This window comes from Bombus vancouverensis, chromosome 13 (genome assembly GCF_051014615.1).
Source record: "Bombus vancouverensis nearcticus chromosome 13, iyBomVanc1_principal, whole genome shotgun sequence".
In the NCBI taxonomy this organism is placed as follows: domain Eukaryota; kingdom Metazoa; phylum Arthropoda; class Insecta; order Hymenoptera; family Apidae; genus Bombus; species Bombus vancouverensis.
In genome coordinates this window covers 12,278,560-12,302,180 of record NC_134923.1, presented here as the reverse complement: position 1 = coordinate 12,302,180, position 23,621 = coordinate 12,278,560, and the positions used below count along the sequence as shown (strand labels likewise).

The following is a 23,621-nucleotide window of genomic DNA, read 5'->3' as shown; positions in this document are numbered from 1 at the left end:
GATATCCGAAAATGAACGTTCGCCACCGTTGCTTCCGCCTCGACGAAATCCAGGCAGGAACGTTCGTGAATCGAGATTCCTTGGAAAATTAACGTTTTTCGTACGGCTGTCGCGTCAACGGACGATCAAACGAACGATGAAACGAACGACAATGTACATGCGTCTTCTGTGTGTGTGCGCACCGATCTTGCGTTTACCTTGATCCTTTCTTTCCGTTTACGAGGAACGATTTACGAAAATCTAGAAATACCTAAAGGATCGAAATCCTATTTACCGATCAACGACGAAAACAATGGATTCGTTGATCTTCCTACGAATACGATCGACGAATCGACGCGTTATCGTCGCTATCGTGGTTTCCTGGTAGAAACGGAACGCTGCAACGATCGTTTTACTATCGCGAACGCGTTGCTCGATGATTCGATCGCAGCGGTACGCTCGACGAAGGTCGACCACGCATTACGTACGTTATTTACTCGTATCCCCACCTACTCGGCTTCTCGCGATACTAGTTCCTGCGAGATATGAAAAGCGTTAATGGCGCGTACGTTGATGGTGCATCGTCGAGTCGGTTTGAATCGGTTCGAGTTGGAATTCTACTTTGACGTGTCTCGCAACACGATCTCCGATCGTTCCTGTCACGACGTCTACTTGGTGAAAGTGTTAGATAACGATTTTATTCGTGGCACGCTGCTCTGGCCTCGAATCGTACCAACAATTTAAAAAAAGAGATCTCTCGCTCTCCCGCGCTGTTGCTTCACACTGTGGACGAAACGCGAGCAAAGTCGCGACATTTTTATTCGTTTTTCTCGCACCTGTACACTCTGTACTCGTACGTACGTGCGTACGTTGGCCGCGACAATCGTATTCGTATTTCGAAGCTGCGACACGACAGCGAAGACGATGGTTTTAGAACGATCTCGAGACACCGGTTAGACCACGGCCTATTCAATTAGACTGGCATCGGTGACATAACGCGAGCCACGATACGGATGTGCATATTAACCTATTTAGCTGCGTTACACGCGGACAATGCATGATCCGCGTTCTGCGCGATGCGAGCGACTTCGAAATGGACGCGGAAGAAGGTGAACGTGCAATGGAATTACACGAAATTCGAATATCTCGCGCCATTACGTACCAGACGATGGACGCAACACCCAACTACCTAGTTTTCCCGAGTAGCGTCGATCGGATCTGCGCATATGTAACGAACGCACGTGCGCGTGAAATTCTATCTCGTATAAAATTCTTTCTCTTTCTCCGCACGAATTTCCATTCGAATGGAATCGTGCGATTCTTCGTTACACGACCGCGATATCGTTATCATCGCCATTGACGGACGCAAATAGCTGGTTTCGAGCGTCGAACGAAACGAAGGAGAACGGGCGAGAAGAGTACGAAAAGATAACCAATTAATAATCGCAGAAGAAGTAGAACGCGAAACGATCCAGTCGAGCATTTCAGATTAAAGGCGAATTCCACGTAAATTCGATATTTACGTAGACGTTTATCGCGACATTATACGCGTCGTTGGACGCGTTTTGCCCCAACAATCGCCGTGCACTTTACATAATCTTCGTGACCCTGCATCTCAAATACCGCAGAAATATACAGCCTCGTTATCTCTTTCTCGCTTTGTCCTCGTCGCTCTTCAACCCCTTCCGTAGTTATAAATATTACCAATTTACGTTGCTTTCTTCTTTCGAGTCACACGCTGCTCCGTTTTTATACGAGCCTTCCAGAGACCGAGCTCGCCAGCTTCCAACGAATTCCGTTCTTCACGAATTCCTCGATTTCGTTGGTACGCGAGTTATACGAGTCGCCCCAAGAGAAACTCGTCGTTCGTCGCAAGACGATGACGCACGATGGTTCACGAAAATATTTGAACGCGTTGCATACACGTAGAAGCTACCTATCGCCTTGTTAACCGGCCACGGTCGAACCCTTCCACTTTTGGCAGGTTCCTGCCTACCGAGCTCCGTTTCGTTAATCGGTCGTGCAGCGAAAGCAAAAGCAGTGGATGAGAAAGCAGCGACGAAAAAATCCGCACGAGCCAGACGTTTACCGAAGCATCTTTGGTTTCTCTCGCCAGAGAAATCGATTTGACGTGCTTTTAGATGGAAGAAACATCCGATTAACGGTATAAACGTGGACGGATGATTTTCTTTTTTCGTCGAGTCGGTTTCGCATCCTAAATTTGGACGAAATCTGGTTCGCGTCGAACGGTTAACGCCTGAGAAACGCTAGGCATCGTTCGAAATAGAAAAAGACTTGCTATCTACGGAATGCAAGCGCCCCGTGCATCCGCTCCGTTACGATTCTATTCCGGTCCTCGCGAGCAAACCGATGAACTGCTAGACCATGCTCGACTAGTAGCGCGTCTCTACGCGACTCTATCTACCCGCTCAACGCTGGAATCTTCTATCCGCGACCAAGAGCGCGCGCGTCTAAAAATTCGAATTCCAAGAACGTTCGTGGTCGGCGAGAAGAGGCGTTAAAAAATGGTAGGAAACAATCGTAATTCGGTAATAGGTCGGCAACCGTCGAAAAACCGTAGCAGAGCGGAGGGATGCGGGTAATTCCGGGGACCGAACGGAGGGGACGAGGCTCGGGGGAAGATTCGAACGAGGTGGGGTGGGCGAGAGAGAGGAGCCAGGCTAAATTTAAATGGCCCGGTACTACTCGTGCGTCGTTAACGAAACGCACTTGGCTGCCGTATACGCTGTTCCCCGGTCGTGCTACTCCCCAGGACGTAGTACGCATACAGACATGTACGCGTCGCGTGCACGTGCGTCGAGTCGGCCGATCAGCTGGCCCGCATATAAGGGTTTCCACGACCCTCTCTCCGCCGGCGATTCCGTCCGGGTGTCCGTGCGTTTGACTCGGCTTTCTCCTACTTCCGGCGCTCTGCGATTCGTTTACGCATAGTTTATTAACAACGCTGTTTCACAGGTTGTTCTACGCAGAAAGTAACGCGTGCCATCGCCTGCTCTATGCAAGATCGGGCAACTCTCAATTTTACGCGTGAAAACGCGAGTTCGCCTGTGATCGGCCAACCATACGTTCCAGGCTGGCATTTCTCGTACGAGTCGTATATATGGTTTGGCGGAAGGTACGCGGATCGAGGTGGTAAATTGAAACGCGAAGAGAAACAGCCACCACGAACGTTTCCACTCTTTCGAATCTATCTTGGAATTTCCGACTATTCGCGATAAGTAAATTCGTCGAGATAAATACGTTGTTAAATGTAGGAACCTAGGCGGTCAGGTCTCGAGATTGGCAACTTTTTGAAAGCGAAGAGTCGATCAATTTGACTTCGGACAAGTTCGTACAAATGTCAACTGGAACGCGACAGACGAGAAACGTCGAGAGAGAGGCACGTTCTGCCGAGAGGTTTCTCCAAATTTCTATTTTCTTGCGTGGAAAAAGTAGCAGAGTATCAGGAGAGCGTGAAAAGAGGAAAAAGTGAGCAACGCGAGAAGGGGAGAAAAGGAGAAGGAGAGAGAGAGAGAGAGAGAGAGAGAGAGAGATGGTCGGGAGAAAAGGTCGGATCCGGCTTACAGGAGGGTGGCTGAAACTATGCGATCGATAGTTGAATGCCCTCCAGTTGACATGCGTAGCCCGTACCTGCTTCGCTTACGATTCACCCCCGATAACTTTTTCCCCTCTTTCTCTCGGTCTTGTCGTTATCTTGCCTTTTAACTGATTCCGTTTTTTCTTTTTCTATCTCCGAGTGAATATGCCATCGAGGAAAAATCGCTCGATAACGCATAGAACGTACGAGTCGACGCTATCGACGCTGACAGCGAAACTACCAGTCGACTAGCGCCCAACTCGACGCATGGAAATTTCCATCCAGACGAATTCTCTTCACCTTTGCTTCGCGCTTCTGTTCCACGTTCCACGTATATTTGTACTTCCTTCTCCATATTTTTTCGTTCTCGCCGGGCCGATCGATGCCACTCGCGCACGCAAAAATATATCGCAATTCGTGGAAAAATAGCGCGCTTTTACTCGCATAAATAAAATCCAATTGGTCGCACGGGTTGACGTTAATCGGCGAAATTACGCGATAAAACGATTCAACGTTGATTGGCCTCGCTACGCTGAATTACAATTACCTTGGTGATAATAAATAGCGCGAGGAAGGGAATTGTTAAGATCTGAAAGAAACGTTGTATCTACTCCTCTAACGACAAACAACGTTATGCACACATATATGTTAATTCGACTGCTATATAATTCGTGGTGATTAGAGTTTGCCATTTGTATTTGTCAGAGGTTTTAAATACTCGAAAAGCGAAAATACAGAGGTAATAAATAAGCAAAGAATCGCGTAAATTGATAAGTAAATATTGTCTGCTAATACGTGGTTAATATTTACATGACGCTGCTGTAACGTCAGCGTTCGTCGATGCATATGTGTGCGCGCGCGCCCGCGTGTGTGTGGCATAGATCTGTTCGTTTTGCTCCAAAAACTCGCACGTAAAACGCGGGGGAGAAAGGTTGGGAATCGCGTTAGAAGAACGCCGCTGTGCGTGCCAATCCAAAACGTAATTTACCGTTGCAAATATCGTACAGGTATTTCGTGCACGTTTCGTACGATGCGATTGTAACGAATTGCAAGAAAGCTGTACGAAACGAAACGGCAGAGAAATTATGGAAAACTTGGTCGGGTAAAACGCTTTGATTACACGATCGGTTCGCTGAATCGCTCGGCCTTATTATCAAGATGTTGAAACAGAAACGTCGGCGTTATTGCTAAAGAAGGAAATCGATATCTTATCGGTGTTTCGCGATAACATCGAATATCCTGCTCGCAAAACCGTAGATATATACGTTTTATGTATCAAACTACAACGTTTCTTTCTTTTCAAAGCGTATAGACGAGTATGTTGGGATGTAGGTCGTAGATCCGTAGATTTCCAAGTTACGGTTTACGCAAAAAGAGGTCAACGGTAATGCAAGGTGCATACATCCAGCTGATCACGAATTCACCGAAACATTTCGCTTGTTCGCGCATCAATGGAAACGCGATGACACGACCAACTTTCTTGCGGAACAAGCCGCTGCCGTTGGTAGCGACGGAAACAAGAGTTCGTTTAATGGCACGGTTTATTACGATCCATAGTTAGCTCGCGAAAGGAACGCGTATTTCGTAAAATCGTAGACGACGTAGGCGTTCGTCGGAAGATTCTAAAAATCCGAGTTAATTTTTCTTGCGACGATTATCCTATCATTCTTGTAATATCGTTTTGTTATATTGTTACTATTATTATTATTATTGGTAAAATTACGTAACATCATTGTCACACCATCGATAATCGCAATACAGGTAATCGACGAAACGTCCGAGTCTTCGAACGCTACCATTCTTTTTGCCTATGCGCGACACGTGCACTAAAACGTACGAGTTATATAATTATTCATTGTTACTTACGTAACGTCGTAATCGCCGAGTGAACCAAAGGAATACGAGATAACGGAAATGCGAAATACAGTCGACGATACAGCAACGTCAGAGGTAAGTATACCTGCTATGTAAGTTTCTGGAAACGGATGGATCTCTAAAATTGTAACCTTCGAGTCGAGAAAGACACACGTGCGAACAAATAGGGGGAAAAAGCTCGGTGATGTAACTCGATTCATCGGTAGACGCGAACGAGCCTGAATCGAAAGATCCCATCTGGCAAAAATTCAGTCTGCTACGATTTATTTCTGATCGATCGGTTAACCATCGACGAAACCAAGTTCGTCAACGAACAACGGCTCGTTTTCCATAGATTCGTGTTCGCGACGTTCGACAGTGGATTCGACCCGATCGTAACTAGCCAAAACGTTGCAAGGAACGGTCACGATGTCCGTCTCGTTTTCGAAAGTCGGTCGAGGCTGTTGCGACAAGGGACAAGTGATTGAGAAACAGCGCAAAGGAGAAAGGGGCATTTTGTTCAGCGCCAAAGAACCAACTATGAATCGTCAAACATTCGTGTAACGATAGCTCGTGGGTAATGTACAGATATCGGGTCTAACATTCGACGGGCAAGGGATCGTCTATTTACGATAGCCCGATATTACATATACAGCTAGAACAGCAAAGCTTTCAGTTAAGGTCGGTACGATCCCCTTCGTTCTGCATATTTCTCATCGAATCGACTACCCTACTGTTACCAGACCTTTGAACGCTTGGAATCTAACGCGTTCGCTTTGACCTGTGGAACAATATCCGCCAGAATAATTCTCAGCATTTCAAATATCGCGATACGCGTACACACGGAATAATACAGAGAAACGCGAACCGATCCAACTTTTTTCCAAAATCTCCGTGATTTGCTGCGCTTTCTTGGAAAACAGAAAACATCAAAGGGAAAAGCTCGCGAGGAAAGATTACATTCGTTCGTTTCGACGTAATCTTTCGACGCAAAGAACGTGGAATTTTTCTATGGTCTCTCCGTATATCTACTCGTTTACGATAAACGATACGGTTCTTCGACGATGATATCTCGATCTCGATCTTCCTTCGTTTCTTGTACCTGAACGTTTGGACGATAGCGCGACGATAGCGTAGAACGCTGGAATAATTACGGCGTGAATAAAAAATGGTAGAGAGAAAAGGAAACGAAATGTATCCGCGGTGAGGCGTTACCAAAGAAAACGGGCGAAAGAAGGCGCGAAGGGGTAAGCAACCTGGATCAAAATGCATTCCAGCGCGAAGTACAAGCAGGGAGAGGTTTTCCCGAGGGGTAGAGTGCGAAATTGCGCGGGTCAGGCCAGGTCAAGGCACTCTATCGGCGAGCGAAATAAAGGGTGAGCTAAAAATCGCGACTCGCGCCACGAATCGATATCGTACTTGTACGATTTCACGAATACCTGTCTTACGCGCAACAATTCACCAGCAAAATCTTGAACATAGAGCATAACGGTACAATTCTAACGCGCGTTAGCACGAACATCGAGTCGCACAATTTGAATAAAAACGAGATGACGTAAATGAAAGACGAACGATCGTATTAAGTAAGCGTAATATCGATTAACGTGTCTCGTAAAATCTGCAATAGTATTCGTTTCTATTATAGAGTGCGTACGTGGTTTCCTGCGGGGTCGAGTATGAAACAGGTGCGTGGCACGTACCTGTGCCTGACGTACCTGAGGGACGAATCTTTTAAACTTTAAAAGGACGTCCTTTCGCGAAAATCCACAATGGAGACCGTTCAAGCGTTTCGACACGATACGACACGAAACGATTCATTACGATACCAGAAGCGTGCGTGACACGGACATCCCTCTTTGCCACGTGCACGCGTAAATACATACCTACACATTGTCGCGTTTGGTATCGCGATTGTCATCACCCATCATCGACTTGTTCGACTCGACGCCGTTCGAAAATAGCAATGATTTCTCTTTCGGTTATTCTGATTTGAAAGTACTTGAAAACACGGCAGTTGCCATTAAAACGTAATATCGATTATCATGGGCATCGATGGACGAGCAAAGTAGCGCATGTTCTGCGTCAAATTACATAAACAAGGAGAAAGAAAAAAGAATAAAGAACAGAATGGAAATTTTCGAACGCGCTGTTTCATCCTTGCTCGGGAAGTATTTGTATGTTACGACGGGCACAGTCATCGATGAATCGTCATTGAAAGCTGTGTATGTGTATATACAGTCTATATATTTGATGTTGTTTATCAACTTCCCCTCCCTTACTCCCAACGCGCCATCGTTTGATATCCTCTGGTAATATACCGTCTCTTGCCTATCTTGCCTATATACTCCTATCGTAGTTACAGAAAATAAAGCACGCGTATAGATACTCGTTACGAGATTAAAAAGAAACTTGTTCGAAAGGGAGTAGCCGCAAAGGATCTACGCAACGTTGAGGGGATTAGCTCGAGACAAAAAGAGCGGTGAAAAAAGAAAAAAAAAAAAAAAAGAAACGTAGCGCTCGCGACGACGAAGAGCGCGAGGCAGGATGCGCGGCTACGCGGGTGCGAGGTGCGATCACGTGGCGGGACACGCGTCGACGAACTCTCGGCTCGAGCCGAAAACGGGCAGGCTGCACGGAGTGTGGTTGCGTCACCGTGCTCCGAACCCGTGATCACCCCGCGCGGCCTCTTTGCGAAATTCGAGAGAACCTTCGAACGCCATACGCACGACACGACGCACGAGCCTAGTCTCGCTCGTGGATGGAGCGAGTACGAACGATCGTTCGTTCAACACGGCGACTAACCTACGACAAGTTGTATACTCGACAAATACGTAATATAGGCACCTTTATTGGGGAACGTGGTAGTCCAGATGTCGGCGGTTGAAGGTGTCTCAGCCGGCGCAGCGCCGAACGCGCGAAACATCTTCTTCCGCTATATGGATTCCTATGGGTGCGACTACGGTCGCTCAATGAAGTCGTTGAATCTTTTAACGCGAATGTTTTAACGGTAATTCGTAGGTTACACCAAAAATCTTTTCGACTCCGTTTTCGTCCGCTGTCGTTGGTCGTTAAACTCGTTCCCCGGTCCGTCCACTCGGCCCGGTCGCGATGGTCGCCGCGCACTTTGAACCTCACCTCGGCGAACGACTCCTCCTGATTTTCGATAGATTCGGCACTACGCGGGTGACACGGAGCGACTGCACGCAACAGGACGTGATCAGAGCATCGGAAGTTTCGAGTTTATGCACAACACACATACGGACAGGAACGGCACACTAACGGGCGCGAGCAGCCAGGCCGAGCACCGGAGTACCGGGGTACCGTTTGTCGATGAACCCTAGATAAAGTTTCCTCCTCCACTATCGAGTCACTTAGCACACACTGGGGCGATCTTTGATTCCACACTGCTACCCACCGCGCACTTTTATTCTTATTTCTATTTTTCCTTTCTTTCTTCCCCTACCCACCCTCTTCCTTCTCACTCCTTTCTTTCTGTATTCCTTCTCTTTCTCCGTGTATGTTTCTGCTGTTCCGCACTATCCTTCCTCCTATTTCACCGAACACGCAACCAAATCAAACACGTATGTAGTACACGTAGTGTCGCTACTATGTTAGCCGTATCGCATCCCAAAGACGAATGGCTCTAAATAGCGTATCTGGATTAACACAGAGTTAAGCACATGTCACGGCCGACGAGGCGAGAGTATTAGTTGCTACGTCGTTCGTTTATACGATAGCAGTTAAACGAACGGAAAAGTTGTCGCGCGCACTTTGCTTCGATTCAACACGTCCCTCGGCCGTGATCTCTCGAAAACAGATCGTCGTTCTTTCTCTTCGCACTTTGCCGCTTCTTTCTCGGCTACTCGCTCCGTCGGCTTCGAACGAGCGTACGCGACACAACCGGCTATTTGTTTTTAGAAAAAGGCGTGGTTACGGTTACGGTCGGCTGTGTGTTACGTTTCCGACTGCGATTGCGCGGCGCGTGAATACGACGTATGATGCGCGCTGTCTGAAGTTCGCTGAAGGAATGGCCGCTCCGCGATGGTCCCCGGCCCCCAGGCGTGGGAGGAAGCTGGTAGCGCGCGGAGGTGCGGTGCGGCGAGGCGCGGCGAAACGAACGTGGTGGGACGAAACGAAGCGAGACCAGGCGAAGAGAGGCGAAGAGAGGCGAAGAGAGGCGAAGAGAGGCGAAGAGAGGCGAAGAGCGGCGAGACGAGGCGAAGTCCATGCGGACATATATGTACGCGCGCGGTGTGTGCGCACCTACCGCTTCTACTCTGTTCTGTGTCGACACGTCGACGCGTGTATGTGGTAGCGTTCTCGCGCGCCGGTGTCCGTGTCCGCTGTTCGTCTGCGAACGAGCGCGACAGAGTCGGAGCACGCGCGCAAAAGGGATCGATGGCGCCGCGGCGAAGCTACCCGACCACTACTCCATCGGAGCCACATCGAGCGAAACGCTACTATACGACCAAAGGAGATACAGGAGTCGTCCACGCGCACACGTTCAGTTTCGCGCACGTACACGTGCGATCGCGGAGAAAGAGAGAGAGAAAGAGAGAGAGAGAGAGAGAGAGAGAGTGCGTCAGGGACAAACCAACGGCGCGAGTCAAAGCGAGTTCGAACGATGTATGCGAGATACGGCTCGATGACGTACTATGAGCAAGTGGATGGAAGAGCGAGAGGCGAGAGACTCGTACCGCAGGGACGTAAACAAAGTCCCGAATACCCCGATGTAAACCTTACGTGTCGTCCTATTTGACGCTTTGTGGTTTGTTCGATGTTTCATCGCGATCGTAAACGTAAAACGAGTTATCGATAAATCCGAATCTGTTATCTCACCTGTACCTAAATCCAGCCATTAGGAATAAAAAAACGGGTTCGGTCGTCTCAAAATACGATCTCGAACTCGCGGTTACCACGGGGTTTGAACAGAGTTCGTGTGAAAAACGATCGAGGGTAGAGAAGTTGATAAAAGATAAAAATGGAAGACGGAGGACGGGGCACGCGTGTGCGTGTAAAAATACAAGCGGAAGCTATACGACGTATATTGTACGAATGTAATGGAAGCAAAAATGGGAACAGATATATGTTGTTGCGCGTATGTACGCGTGTATGTATACGTATGCGTGTTGATATACAGATAGGTAATCTTATACGCACACGTGCGTATATAGTGCGCACGACCCCTTGATAGTCGCGTTGCCTCCGTTCATATTTCAGCATTGAGACGCGATGACTCAAAAACAAGCGTGTACGTCGCATCAACGTATTAGTATAGCGCGTGCATCTATCGCCGTCGATGTACATACGTAACTTCTTATCTAGCCGTGCATCGTTTCTCTATTTATTCGTTTGTTTCATCCTCTGTTTACACCCCTTATTTCGACATCTGTTCGAATTCAAGCGCGTCATTGATCCTTGAAATACGTATTTCTGCGCCCTGTCGAGACGAAGAAATTAGCGGAAAAAATGGACTCGTCGCGTTCTCTTCTCGTCCGCTGTTCAAATATATCGGTGTGGAAATAATTTTCGCAGTCATTGAGCCATTGAGACTATACGGTCAACGCTTTGTCGAAAGAAACGGATCTAATCGATCCGAAGAATCTCGAAATTAAGTATAATATATTCGGCGACAGTCGAGCGTAACCTTAACCGTATTATACAAATGAAAGAAAGAATGGCAGCTGAATATCGTATCGACCGATCGAGCCGCGATCTTGCGGTCGTTGGCAATCAACGAACAAATTGCGCGTACATTATCGCCGAAGATTACGACTGCATCGGCAACCAGAGAATAATAAAAGTGTTCTAATATTTCGTCCAAGCTTGTAGAACGACGACAACGACGACGACGTGGAAGAACTGGATAATACGCTCAAGGTTGTTTGCTCACGAGTGCGCTGCTTATACGAGCGTTTCTGAATCCACGTGATATCGCGAAATACGCGAACGTTGTTTCGGCGCTTCGTCGGTTTCTTCGGTTACGCGTCGAATTCGTCTCGAAATCGAGTGGAATTTGTCCGCCACTGACGTCCCTTTTCTACTACCTCGCGCATTCCGAATTCCAAGCGATCCATCCATCCCTTCCTTTCGAATCGTCCAAAAGATAACATTTGCAAGCATATATGCGTACAGGCGTCTATGAAAGTGTTTCGAGACTCGCGAACGCATATCGCGATTCCATCGAGATAAAGCTTCGTCATCGTTACGATTTCTTTCTGTTGGTAGATGCACGATATTGTGAATAATTACGTAACATGCCTGTAACCTAACGTTCCTTGAATACGTACGGACGTACTTAAGCGTATCCACTCGGCGTAATACTCGATCGATACCTAAAACGTATTCGAACGATTGGATTAGTCTCGTACATGAGCGGAATCGATGGGAAATGATTTTTCGACGAATGTTACGCAAATACATCGGCCGATTTACCTACAAATGCGTAATACAGCCTGCAGAAGCCGGCCACTCGTCCAACTATCGGAAACCTCCGATTTGTTGCATCGATCCTAAGCGATTATGCACGGTTCAAGGCATATGGCAAACAGCGTGCACATGTGGTAATATCTATATGTAACGCTGTTCCGACGGCGAGAGGTGTACCGATACGAAGGATACTTTAATCGATGTTCAAGGTTAAACGGCAGAATTATTAGCGCTCGCGCTCGTTGCGACACGATCGCGGTTGCTCGTGCTCGTCTCGCGGTTCGACCAGTACCACGCCGATACGTAGACACAGTGTGTCGGCATTTTGTGACGCATAGCCGTTACATAATCGTTCAGCGTCGAGACGAGCCGCGCGTGGTATAGGTCCTCGTGCTCGATCATCGCCGATCCAATTCGAAGAGTTCGTTGTTCGGCAAATATTCGAGCGATTAAGAGATTTGGCGAACAACGGCGGAAAGCAGCGAATGAAAGAGGAGCGACGAATAACACGGCAAATCGTTCCATTCGTACACGAACGCTCTTATTTCACAGCCGTTAAAGGATAATTGCAGAAAACGAATAAGTGGATGCAGGGACATATGAAAAATTAGAAAGTCAATTCGGTTGTTCGCGTTATTCCGCGTCTTGGAATCGCGCGACGTTCCAACGTCGTCGTATTTCGTAACCAATAAGCTGGCAACAGCTCGGCAACGGTCACCGATCGAACCATCGTTAATGAAAACTCTAAACAATGGCCAAAGGAGGGACGAAGGAATTTGCGTACGTAGCTTGATCGCGAAAATTAGTGCATGCATAAACGAGGTAACACGCGCGCGCCTGCGCGATACTCCACTCGATCGAACTGCGCAACGGCACGATGGAATTTCACGAAGCAGAAACTGCACTCGTACAATTTCGAAACGTATCTCGTCGTAAACGAGCAAATCCGCTTTTCATCGACCAGCTTTGTAACGCCAACGCGCTTCCACGTTTCTCGGTTCGTTTTACGAACCGAGAAGCTACCGCAAGCCGAACGTGTAATTCGTTGGCGATCTTCCTGTTCGCAACTTTGTATCTCGAACGTAGGAAATATCGATCGTCGAGAGATATCGACGTTGAGAGGAAATGGCGAGGAGAAAAGCAACGGATGGAACGTTCCTTGGCCGAAACGGTTGGCCCCTAAGCTAAAATAAGCGGAAGTAAGCAGCACGAGCGCATCTAAATTTAGACGTGGACGTGTGCTCATCGTTCGGCCTTTCGGCCTTTCGGCCATTACGCTACTAGCTTGCTCGTTGCATATCTGGCTGATGGGGGCTCGTGCTCCGGTTAACGTGGAAGCTTCGATTCCAGCACCGACTTCGACATTGACGTGCACGCAATCCCGCCTGAGCATTTTAGGCTGCATGCATAATGGGTATCCAAGATCCCGCCGAGTTGTGGAAAACTGGTCCCATTTGCATTTCGACACATCGTATCTCCCTACCGTTAAGCCTGCCTTTCGATGTTTCGACCAACACGCGATATCGAAGAAAAAGAAGGCTCGCGTGTCATATTCTTGATCCTAATTTATGTATTTGTTTATTGCGACAGGTGGCAAGCCCGTGGATGCAAAGCGGGACCTCCCATAACGCGGCAGATACGTATTATACGGGACCCGTATTACCCTGTTTCGCGTAAAATCGTGAAATTATAAAAGAGAAATCTGCGATCTGCAATGTCTCGCTTATCGATTCGCTAACGTTATTGCTCGCTAAATTACCGCGCGGAAGGGCCCGGGTTACTCGGAAGCGGCGAAAGGATATCGAGAAAACGCGACTATCGCTGGAAAGCACGTTGTAAATTCTATGGAAAGGATCGATAGAACGGTAATTAGAGATACAGAAGTTTAGCCTGAAAGTAGAGTGGACAAGTTCTCGCGGCTTTTACCGATACGAGGCAACTTTTAACGCAATGTCGCCGTAGTCTTCTCCTTCCTCGTTCATCGATCTCGACAATTTTCGATAAAAAAAAAAAAAAAAGAGAATGAATCTTTAATATCCGTCCGAACGGAGAGACGATGGATCGTCGCGAGGACGACTGGGAAAATTTGGTATGCACGCAGCCTTATCGTAGATTCGACGCGAAGGATGGCTGACACGAAAGTAGTCCGTAGTACAAGATGCGAACACGAATCGGCCGGACCAGCTGACTGCCAAAACAGCTGCGGCGATACACGCGATGATGGATCATTGCTTGCTCCGTTTCACTGGTTCGTCGTCTCTTCCGCTTCTCCTTTCCACTTCGACTCGACCTCTCGACTCGATCGTACGACTCTGTGCGTTCAGCCAATTCCCGCGTAATTAGCCGACCTTCTTCTTTTCATCGATTACGCGTACATGTTAAAGAGATCCAAAAGCGAACAATCGATCGTAAGGTAACGTAATCTTACAACTTGGAGAAATTCGAAGAAATCGATGTGCTTATAAAACTATAATTTATATACAGGGTGGTTGGTAACTGGCGGTACAAGCGGAAAGGGGGCGATTCTACGCGAAAAAAGAAGTCGAAAACATGGAATAACAATATTTCGTTCGAGGCTTTGTTTTCGAGAAAATCGACGTTGAATTTTCGCTCGGTACGCCTGCACTTTATCGCGTCTCGTTATAATCACCCCCTTACCGCTTGTACCACCATTTACCAACCACCCTGTATAAGTATATGCTTGTGATAAATATTTAAATATAAATATACGCGTATTTAATATATAGATATATATTTGTAATAAGCTATCGCCTTGGTCTTTAATCAAGAAATCGACGTACGATCTATTTGAACGGAATTTGAAATGTATCGAACTGATTACCAACCGGGTGTGCTTTGCCTCTCTCTTTCGAGAACTAGCTGTTTTATTTTTGGCCGTCTTACGTAAGGAACAATGTTCGGTGGACGATCGAGGCGACAAACAGCGTTAATCGTACCGTGCGATTTTGCCGCTAATCTCGAAGTACGCTTCAATCGCTCTTTCTCAAGGTACGCGTATCGAAGCAACTATTATTCCTTAAGGAAAATACAAATTGCCGTTCGTGTTGCAGAGTCACGCAGTGACGAAGAGATACTCGGTTTTCTGTACGCGATAAAACGTTTGTTGTTCCAAATAGAAAGTTACCGTTATCCAATCCTGACGGCGGCTAAAAAAATTCAAAGGCCTTTTCCGTCTCTTTTTCTTACGATTAACCAATTGTCGCGTTGGCTTGGAGTCTGTCGATGCCGAGGAAAAAATTGTTACGAGAAACGTAGACGAGTCGAGGATAAAAACTATCACGTTCCATGGGATAAAGCGAAACGCCGAAAAAACGGCACCGGTGGACTAATAGCTAGAGGAGAAGTACGGTCGCTCGAGCGTGCTCGCGATACTCTAACTCTGGTTCGTTAATTTTTTCGTCGCTTTACGATTCGAACGAATTTACCCGAGAGTCGTTCGAGCCTCCCGCAAACCACAGTGATCGATACCATAAGTCGAAAGTACGTTTGTCGAATTTCCCTTAGAATTTACCATCGCTGCTGTCACGTTGCCACGAACGATCTCGCACAGGTCGTTCGTCGCTCAAGAATCGAACATCGATCGCGCGCTTATGTAACGAAATTAAAAAATTAATAAACAGTGGGTCGATTCGAGCAGCTTGCAGGAGATTCGTTTCTCGTGGTTTCCTATTCCTTCGCTCGAACGTTCTATATTTTTCGATTTATCACAGCTAACGCCACAGACGAGCTCCGTACGACGCACACGTTGCAACGAATTGCGGTTGCGTCACGCGTATAACGCCTTCAATGAAATATCGTAACGAACATGATATCTGATATCGTACACGGTATCCTTGAATTTATATAATGTCCATTCTTTCGTTATTCGTTAAGGCTTCTTTCGTTCCCCTCTATCCTCGCTCGTCGATCCTTTTCACCCTGCCCCTTCCTCCTAGTTTCCCCTCCATCCATCCATCTAAGCGTCTATCTGTTACTATACGTTCGTTACTTCTCGCACGACTCTTCCTACACGATACACGAAACGATTGCGTAAGGATTTCTTCGCTTTTGTAAATAATTGGACGGTGCTCGAGCGACCAGTTCCATCGCCAAACAGCAATACGGAATTATAAGCGTACAGAAACGTAGAAACTGCGGCCACTTTGGTCGCTGACTTTGACAGCCGACGATCGTTCTCCCTGTCGACTTGTCGTGTATCTTACGACGAACGACTTACGTTTTTCCGTACGACCTATTGCATAAATATAGAAAGACGCTAGTCATCGGAGAAGTATTTGCGAGCAGCGAGTTGCTACAAATACGAACGCATTTGTTCGCTTAATTGTTTCGAAAACTGTGCGTTTGAGATCAGTCGAGTCTATGAATGGAGGAAGGAGCACGGGGGTAGTTGGAGTCGCTCGACCGACAGCGGTCGAACGCGATAGAGAGAGAGAGAGAGAGAGAGAGAGAGAGGAAATAGACGGAGAATAACGACGTTCGTTCCGGAGAATAATTTTCAAGAGACGACAAAAAATATTTATTTGCTGTCAGTAGGATGGTTTCGATTCACGCTTCGATAAATAAGAACTATCGATGGATGGTAGATATTACGTGATCGGGAAATAAAATGTCAAATACCATAGACGCGTAATTGCGTAGGAATTAAAGAGCGACGTAAGACGGAAAATGCAAGCTCGATAGGTTACAAGTGCAAGGACGAGAAAAGAGTCTGTTAGGTGTCCCCGAGCGAGTAGCATCAGCGATCGCGCGTGTCGCTCGTTCGTTCGCCCGCCAACCGCTTTCATCCACTCTCGTTCTTGCACCCTTTTACCCTTTTTATTCTTTGACGTAAGCCTTTTGTCCCTCAGGATATTTGCGGAGCTTTGTTTCGTCGACAGTATGTACAGCGGCTTAAATATACGTCGCTAATGGCACGGAACCGAAGATACAAAGGGTTGCTCGCTACTGCTACCGTTCTTACTATTACTGCCACTGCTGCTGGATGCTGGCGTGTTTATTTATAATTTGACCATGGTCAAGAAAGGAACGATCGAATCGGTGGAAGCTAAAGATCGACTTTCAAAGCGGACAGAGTTACTCGAACGATGCAAAGAATGCGATCTTTTATAAATAAGGAAATAAAATAAAGCCGCACCACGTAACACGCAGCACGCTCGAAAGACACAAAGAATGCGTCCTTTTATAAATAAGAAGGTAAAAAAGCTTGTACGTAGTAGGCAACGTGCACGAAAACATCGAAAGAGTAATCGAGAGTACAGAGGCTCGCGAAAGTATTCGCACAATTGTAGAAACGTAGAGACATCGCGCGTTTGAAATACGAAAAATTTGGAAATTTTACTAGTTTTGTAACGAAACGCGACTAATGATCAAATATTTCGACGAATTCTAATTTTCTACGGCGAGCGTTCGAACGTTTTCGTGCGCCAGCGTACACGCGCGTAACGACGGCCGAAAGTCCCTTTGCGTCGCGCGAATACGACGTACGAAGAGCAACATTGCAGGTCACTGCAATGCGGCTGATGGTGGCAGTTGGTCAATAGGCAACCAGCCAATTCCGATCGAATTTAAATAAGCCCTTGTGCCATTTTGCACTGTCAGCTCCGAGTATAACGTTTCTAAAGAAACCTTTTTTTGCTTAGTCCACGGAGCGTGCTCGCTACGCGGTACACACGATCGATCCGACGCAGCGCCGCGTTGATCGATGACCCGAGATCGAAAGATCGAGGATCGAAGATCAAACACGACGCGAGTCGCGTACGTCTATACGCTCGATTAATAAACTCGTCCGACGTTGACGGATCGACAACTCGAAAACATCGTAATTTCGATTAAATCGTCGCACCGTTTCGGTATTATCGAAGATTCGCTTTGTAAATAAATTTTGAAACGCAGCGTACGCTTGCGCGATGCCGAGCCGCTTACGATTCCTTTTACGAGCCGCCTAGAGATGGCGGTACGCGTCTTTTCCAGCTTGAGCGTCGTTCAAAGAACGCGTCAAGCGTATACTCGGTCGGTATTAACGCCACGGATTCAACGCAAACTGCTTGACAAATTGGTAAGTATAGATGACTCGAGAATTCCACGAGTCATTCACGGGATTTACGACTCCGTGTGAATACGTTATTTATCGACGAGCGTGTGTGGTTCTCTTACAACGGAAACTTATTCGTAATATATTACATTCTCCTTCGTTTCTTCGTTTTAACTTCTAGAGCCCCTCCGCATATATATAGGGGTGTACAGTACACCGTGTGCAGCGGTATAGTATTCGGACTTGCCACGTTTTCCGAGTTAAATATACAAAACTATCGACGAGAATACCGAGAGACAGGAACTTGTAGGAATAGTAGGAACTGTATGAGACGGAAAAGGGAGAAAGGATCGTCGGGTTTGTTCGTTGGTAAAATAATTTTTCCTTCCACACGACCCGAATACTATTTTCAGTCGGACCTTATCGCTTTATACGCTTATTGTTTGCACCGTTACCGTCTTATCGGACGTCAGCTTCATTTTTCAGATTATTATCTCTAATTCACACCCGACCGCTTTATCGTACTCCGCGACGTACGAGAGAATACTATTTCGGAAATTGTTTGCTACTTTTGGTACTTTGATAAACACGTGGCAGCAATACTTCTCCGATAACGGGCACGACCATAATTGCCCGCGTTGCTCGAGATGCGAACGATTCTCGCCAACGATCGCACAACTTTGATCGAATGGAATATTTAGAACGAGCAGGTTTCACCTTCGCCGTGGTCACCTGGCAACATTTTTTTTTTTTACATGGACTTGGATCGATAGCTGCGGCCGCATCCTCGAGACATCGTCGCATATTCTCGGCCAATATCGCGTCTACACGGCGCCATTTCATAACGGACGAAAGCTTCGTGGCCGATGCGACGCAACAAAAGGATCGTCGCTGGTTCTTCGCCACGAACGCAGCTCGATTCTATCACCTAGCTGAGACGAGAAATTGGTTTTCGTTTTTCTGGACGGATTAAGGTCGAGAATCGCGGAAAGACAGTCGAGTCGATTCAGCAGGATCGATACGAGAACGTCGTTCGTGTCGACGCTGTAACGCGTAGCGTAGTAGCTGTAAAGAAAAAGCTCTGCGATTCTCCTCGTTTCTTCGTCGATTCCGCCTGCTTTTTACGTAAGGCTTGTTTCACACTTGTGACGCGATCTCGCGATTTGGTAGGATCGTATCCTTCGTGACACGGATCCATAGTGGTCTATGAACGAAACAGTTTAGTAACTCCGAGATAATTTAGAGTCTCGAGTCATTAAATTTGTATCCCGGGTCAACTTGCTATTTAAGAATACGAAGCTGCCAAATCTCACAGCGTCGCTGCTATATGTAAAGTCTCGACGATATCGTCGCACCACTGGTTCACCTCGTGTGCAAAAACTCGCTACTAAATTACGCATCGTCTTTGACAGAGAAGGGGATGAAAGGGAAAGAGTAAAAAAAGAAACACGCAGAAAGAAAGAAAGAAAAGAAAAAACGAACGAAACGTTGCATCGCGAGATTAATTCACGTTTTCTTCGCAGATCGAATCTCGAGTAGAAGCGCACGAGTATTTACGTATTTACGCGGTGTCCTTTTTATCCATTCACCTTTTCAATTACACGCGTAGCGTTTGTTCGCAGCAGCGAGATGGGGTGCGCGGAAGATAGAAAGGGAACGAGGGGTAGAAAGCCACGATCCAATGAAACCCTAGATGGCTGGAGCGCGGCGTAAAACCACCCTCTATGAATCCCGTCGGCGTTACTAACCGATTACACGGTACACGTATGCGCGATATATAGGTCAGAGAATGCAATCGTAAAGCCCGTGTCGTTCAAGGACGGAAAGTTGGCCGCTGGTTAACCGCTAGCTACTCGCCGTCAGATAATCTGGACGAGTGCGAGCACGCGATCCTATCAATCGGACACGTTCGCTCACGCGGGACATTGTTTTCATCGTACGATGCCGAACCGATTTAAACGGGTTATAGTTTTCATCCGTAATGGATAGAAATCTTGGTCCGTAAAAATACCGAGCGGAAGGAAATTATTCTTAAGCATTGTTCGTGTTTAACCACGGTGCGACGCGATGCAGTATAAAAACGCAGCGATAACGCAAAATCGATCCGCTTATTTTCGAAAGGATCTTATCGACGCGGAACACGCGATCGTTAGAGTCCGAGTAGCGTGATCGTTCTCTCGATGTAGCTTCTAACGCGCGTTTGATCGTTCCTTTCGTGCTTTCGTAACGAAATCTGCAAAGCCGAACCACGCGAGTTTAAGCTCGAATAATTTGCCATCGCTGATACGCGTATATTTGAGTTTAAGCCGTGATTCTTCCGCGTTTCCTCGGCATCTTGCTAGATGCAAGAGGAACACGCGCGTCGCGGTTAGAACAAAGGAGGACGCGAAGAGCGTTTCGTTTGGTCCGAAAGATGGCTACGACGCGTATACAGCCGGCTATCGTTGCCGTCTCGAGGTTGCACTCGGATTTTCCGAGACTTGACCTACTGGTGTGGTTTAAAGTGCCATGCTGACACTTTTAAAGATGGCGCCGTAGTAAGCACGCCCACTCAACGGAGCCTTACAATGCCTCAAGAGAGGTTTTTGTTCTAGAATAAAGACGGGTTCGCACTCTGGCGATTTGCTATCCCATCCTAGCTCTCAACCCTATTATTCGTTTTTCACCGAAGAGTATCTTCGACTAGACGCCGTTTTGCGAAAGGGTTACTCCTTGTAACTCCTCTATTCTTCCAGCCATCCTCTTTCTCTCCGCCCTCTGTCGAAGCGTAAATTTCTATCGGAAATTATCGTCGCGATCTATTCTTCGTTACCGCGAGCTTGTCCCCGGCCGATCGTTATTTCCGATGGTATTTCGATCGTGAAGAGATTTTAATTACGACAATGTAAGGGTTTGCGGCGAGTTAAAAAGGAAAGGCAGGACGTCTCCGATGGTCTCCGAGGGAGCCGATAATTACGCGATCGGAACAAAGTAGGTTGGCCAAAATATTTCTCTACGCCTGTTCTTGCTGCTACCACGTTCGTACGCCGTGTATCGTTTCATCTTTCACGAAGCTTCCCGCGTCATTCGCAAAACTCGACGAGTCGTTTCCACGAGTCTATAACCTGTAACTCGCCGATATTATTAGCTGCGAAATTATCGAGCAAGGAGGACGTAATTCGTGGTGAATAAATAATCGCTGCATCGTCGCAAGGCAAATTTATCGACCTGGAAGAACCAAGGCGACACGAGTCAACGAAGAGAGTCACTTTCTCCAGAAGCTGCTAAATCCTACGAAGCTTCTCGGCGAGGATCCTCTTGTCGCTCGCGTTTCCATGCTAGAACGACCAGAGTAGTCGATTTTAAGACGTACGAACAAATTCCGTGGCTGTGGGATGTCGAGCGCGGTGTCGTCGCGGGTGTTGGCGACGACATCGGGCGTTTGGTCCTTCCGGTGGTCGACGTCGGTGGCGTCGTACGGTTTCGGTGTGTAGACGCACCACTAAGGAAGAAGAGGCCTCGCGATACCACCCTTGCCCTTGACTGTAGGCGCGAGACCGCTTGTCTGAGGGTTGTGTCGGAGCTCGCAGACAGGGTGAGTAGGCGCGAGAAAGAAAGCGCGATCGCGAACGAGAAGGGAAGCGAGAGGCAGAGCATCGCGAGACGCAAAGCGTTTGCCGGTCTCCTTCCTACTTCTTTCGGCTCGGTCTCTATGTTGGCTCGCGAAGCTCGAGCTGGACGTGTAGATACGGTCGCGTCGAATCGCACAGAGTGTACGGGATAGAGCGAGTAAAGTGTGTAGAGTCGCGTCGAGTGGAGGGTGCCGAGAAGGGTTGGTCTGCGTTAAGTGGTCGGTTCGGCGGCTGTTTCGTTGGTCTCTCGTTGCTCGGAAAGCTAGTTGTCTCATTCCGCGCGTCGATCTACCATCTTTGCCTATCGACCATCTTACCGCATTATGCACGTTCGACAACTTGTTTCGTTACGCACCGTCGTCCAAATCTTCCCGTATTTCCTCCACTTTTTTCCCTTCTCCCGTTTCCGTTACATTTTCTTTGTATCCATCGAAGAACTAAATTTGGTCAATTTGCGTAGTCGATTTTGAGACGGAGTTTGATCAAATTACGAAGAGACATCGAGACGATCGTATCTGGTACGTGTACGCGTAGACAAAATCTCCCGTTAGATTCTTGTGACGAACTTTTCAACCTCTTCGAACGATAACTTTGTATTCGCGGATTATCGCGTCTTCTATTCGGCGAAGTTCGCAAACATCGAATCTACGTTTTATTACGAGCATTGGAAAATCGACTTACCTTTCACGTGTTCAGAGGTATCCGCTGTACCTCGCATGATGTCGCTCAAGTAATGCTCCAACGTTCTCATACTGTCCAACGGTGAATTTCCATTTGTCGTCATACGATCCTGCAAAAACAGCGAAATTAGTTCGTTATTTAGCTTGCATCGGGCGGGAAATCGGGCGGTTTATCCATTTATTTAGTAACAAGTCGTAAGAAGGGGCCGACGAATCGTTTCGAACGTTTCGCCAACTACGGGAAACCGATCGTTCGCGAACTCGACTTGCGAGGCGTTCGCTCGACTCGCAATTTCTACAGCGAACGAATTTTAATTTTTCACCGTCTCTCGTTATCGCGTTTCATCGAAACGAGCCTCTCTCGCGGAGAAAGGGCTTTTGAGGACGAACGAGTACCTCGATGGAAAACTTACCCGGCAGCGATGTCGCGCTCTCCGATGAATAGAGTAACCAAAGACGAGAAGAAAAGGAAGGACGTGGGAGACGAGAAAAGAAGCAAAGTTATGGATTCGAGTCTAGTTTCCTCGGAGAAGGTTACGCGCAAACGGACGATTTAGCTTGCCGTAGTCCAAGGTCCCTACTTTTAGATAGAATGGACATTCTTTGTTTCGGAGATTCCGCTTGTCATTGAGAATACGTCAGTTTTGTATCGTCTGGCTTCCTGCGCTTTCCTTCCTAAGGCTTCGGTCAAAAAGGGCCGCTGGTCACGGCAAAGATCGGCATTCGAATAAACAGGCTTCGACGTTCAAGTCGTATTTATCGGAAAAGGAGGAAACGTCTGGAAGGAGATTTATTATTGCGAACATTGGTTGACCGTGAATGCACGACGCGCCTGAGAAAATGACGTAACGATTAACGGAGGAAAAGCAACGATTACACGCGTCCTAGAATCATTCGCAAGCGAATCGATCGTGAAGCGTCCGACCACGCGTCGTCCTTTACTACTGAACTCGTTTCATAGCAGAATGCGCTGTTTGTTTCGTTTCCACGAACCGCTCCGCGAAATAGGGAATTCGTTTAGTCGAAACTTTAACCAACCGCGCATCGCACATCTATCGCTATAAAGTCAAAGGTAATGTCTATTCCGAACGTCGGTATTTAACGTTCGTTCGATCGATCGATCGATCGATCGCGAGTAATACGCGGCTAGCGAAAGTATTCAAGAACGGAAAGAAGGAACCTAAAATATGCGAAAGAGAGAGGAGTGCGAAGCGATGGACGAGGCAGAAGGAAAATCGAGCTGAAAAGCACGCGAATAATATCGAACATCGGGCTGCGACGTAAATTCGCCCGATTTTGTTTACTCGTCCTGGCAAATACACGTTACAACCTAGCGCGTACGAATTAATTCTCTCGATCCACCGTTACGTTATGCCAAGAATCCGAAGACAAAGTGTTTGTCGAGTGACGAAACGATT

General features: G+C 47.3%; 1 protein-coding gene across 2 annotated transcripts in view; it reads right to left on the bottom strand.

Annotated features, from left to right (window-relative positions):
- orb2 (cytoplasmic polyadenylation element-binding protein orb2) overlaps positions 1-23,621 on the bottom strand; it is a 69,986-nt gene that overhangs the window by 36,007 nt on the left and 10,358 nt on the right. For both annotated transcript variants that reach the window (XM_076623686.1, XM_033342263.2), the window contains exon 3: positions 22,205-22,313. In XM_076623686.1, the coding sequence (XP_076479801.1) occupies positions 22,205-22,313 (109 nt within the window). The remainder of the gene's footprint in view (positions 1-22,204; positions 22,314-23,621) is intronic.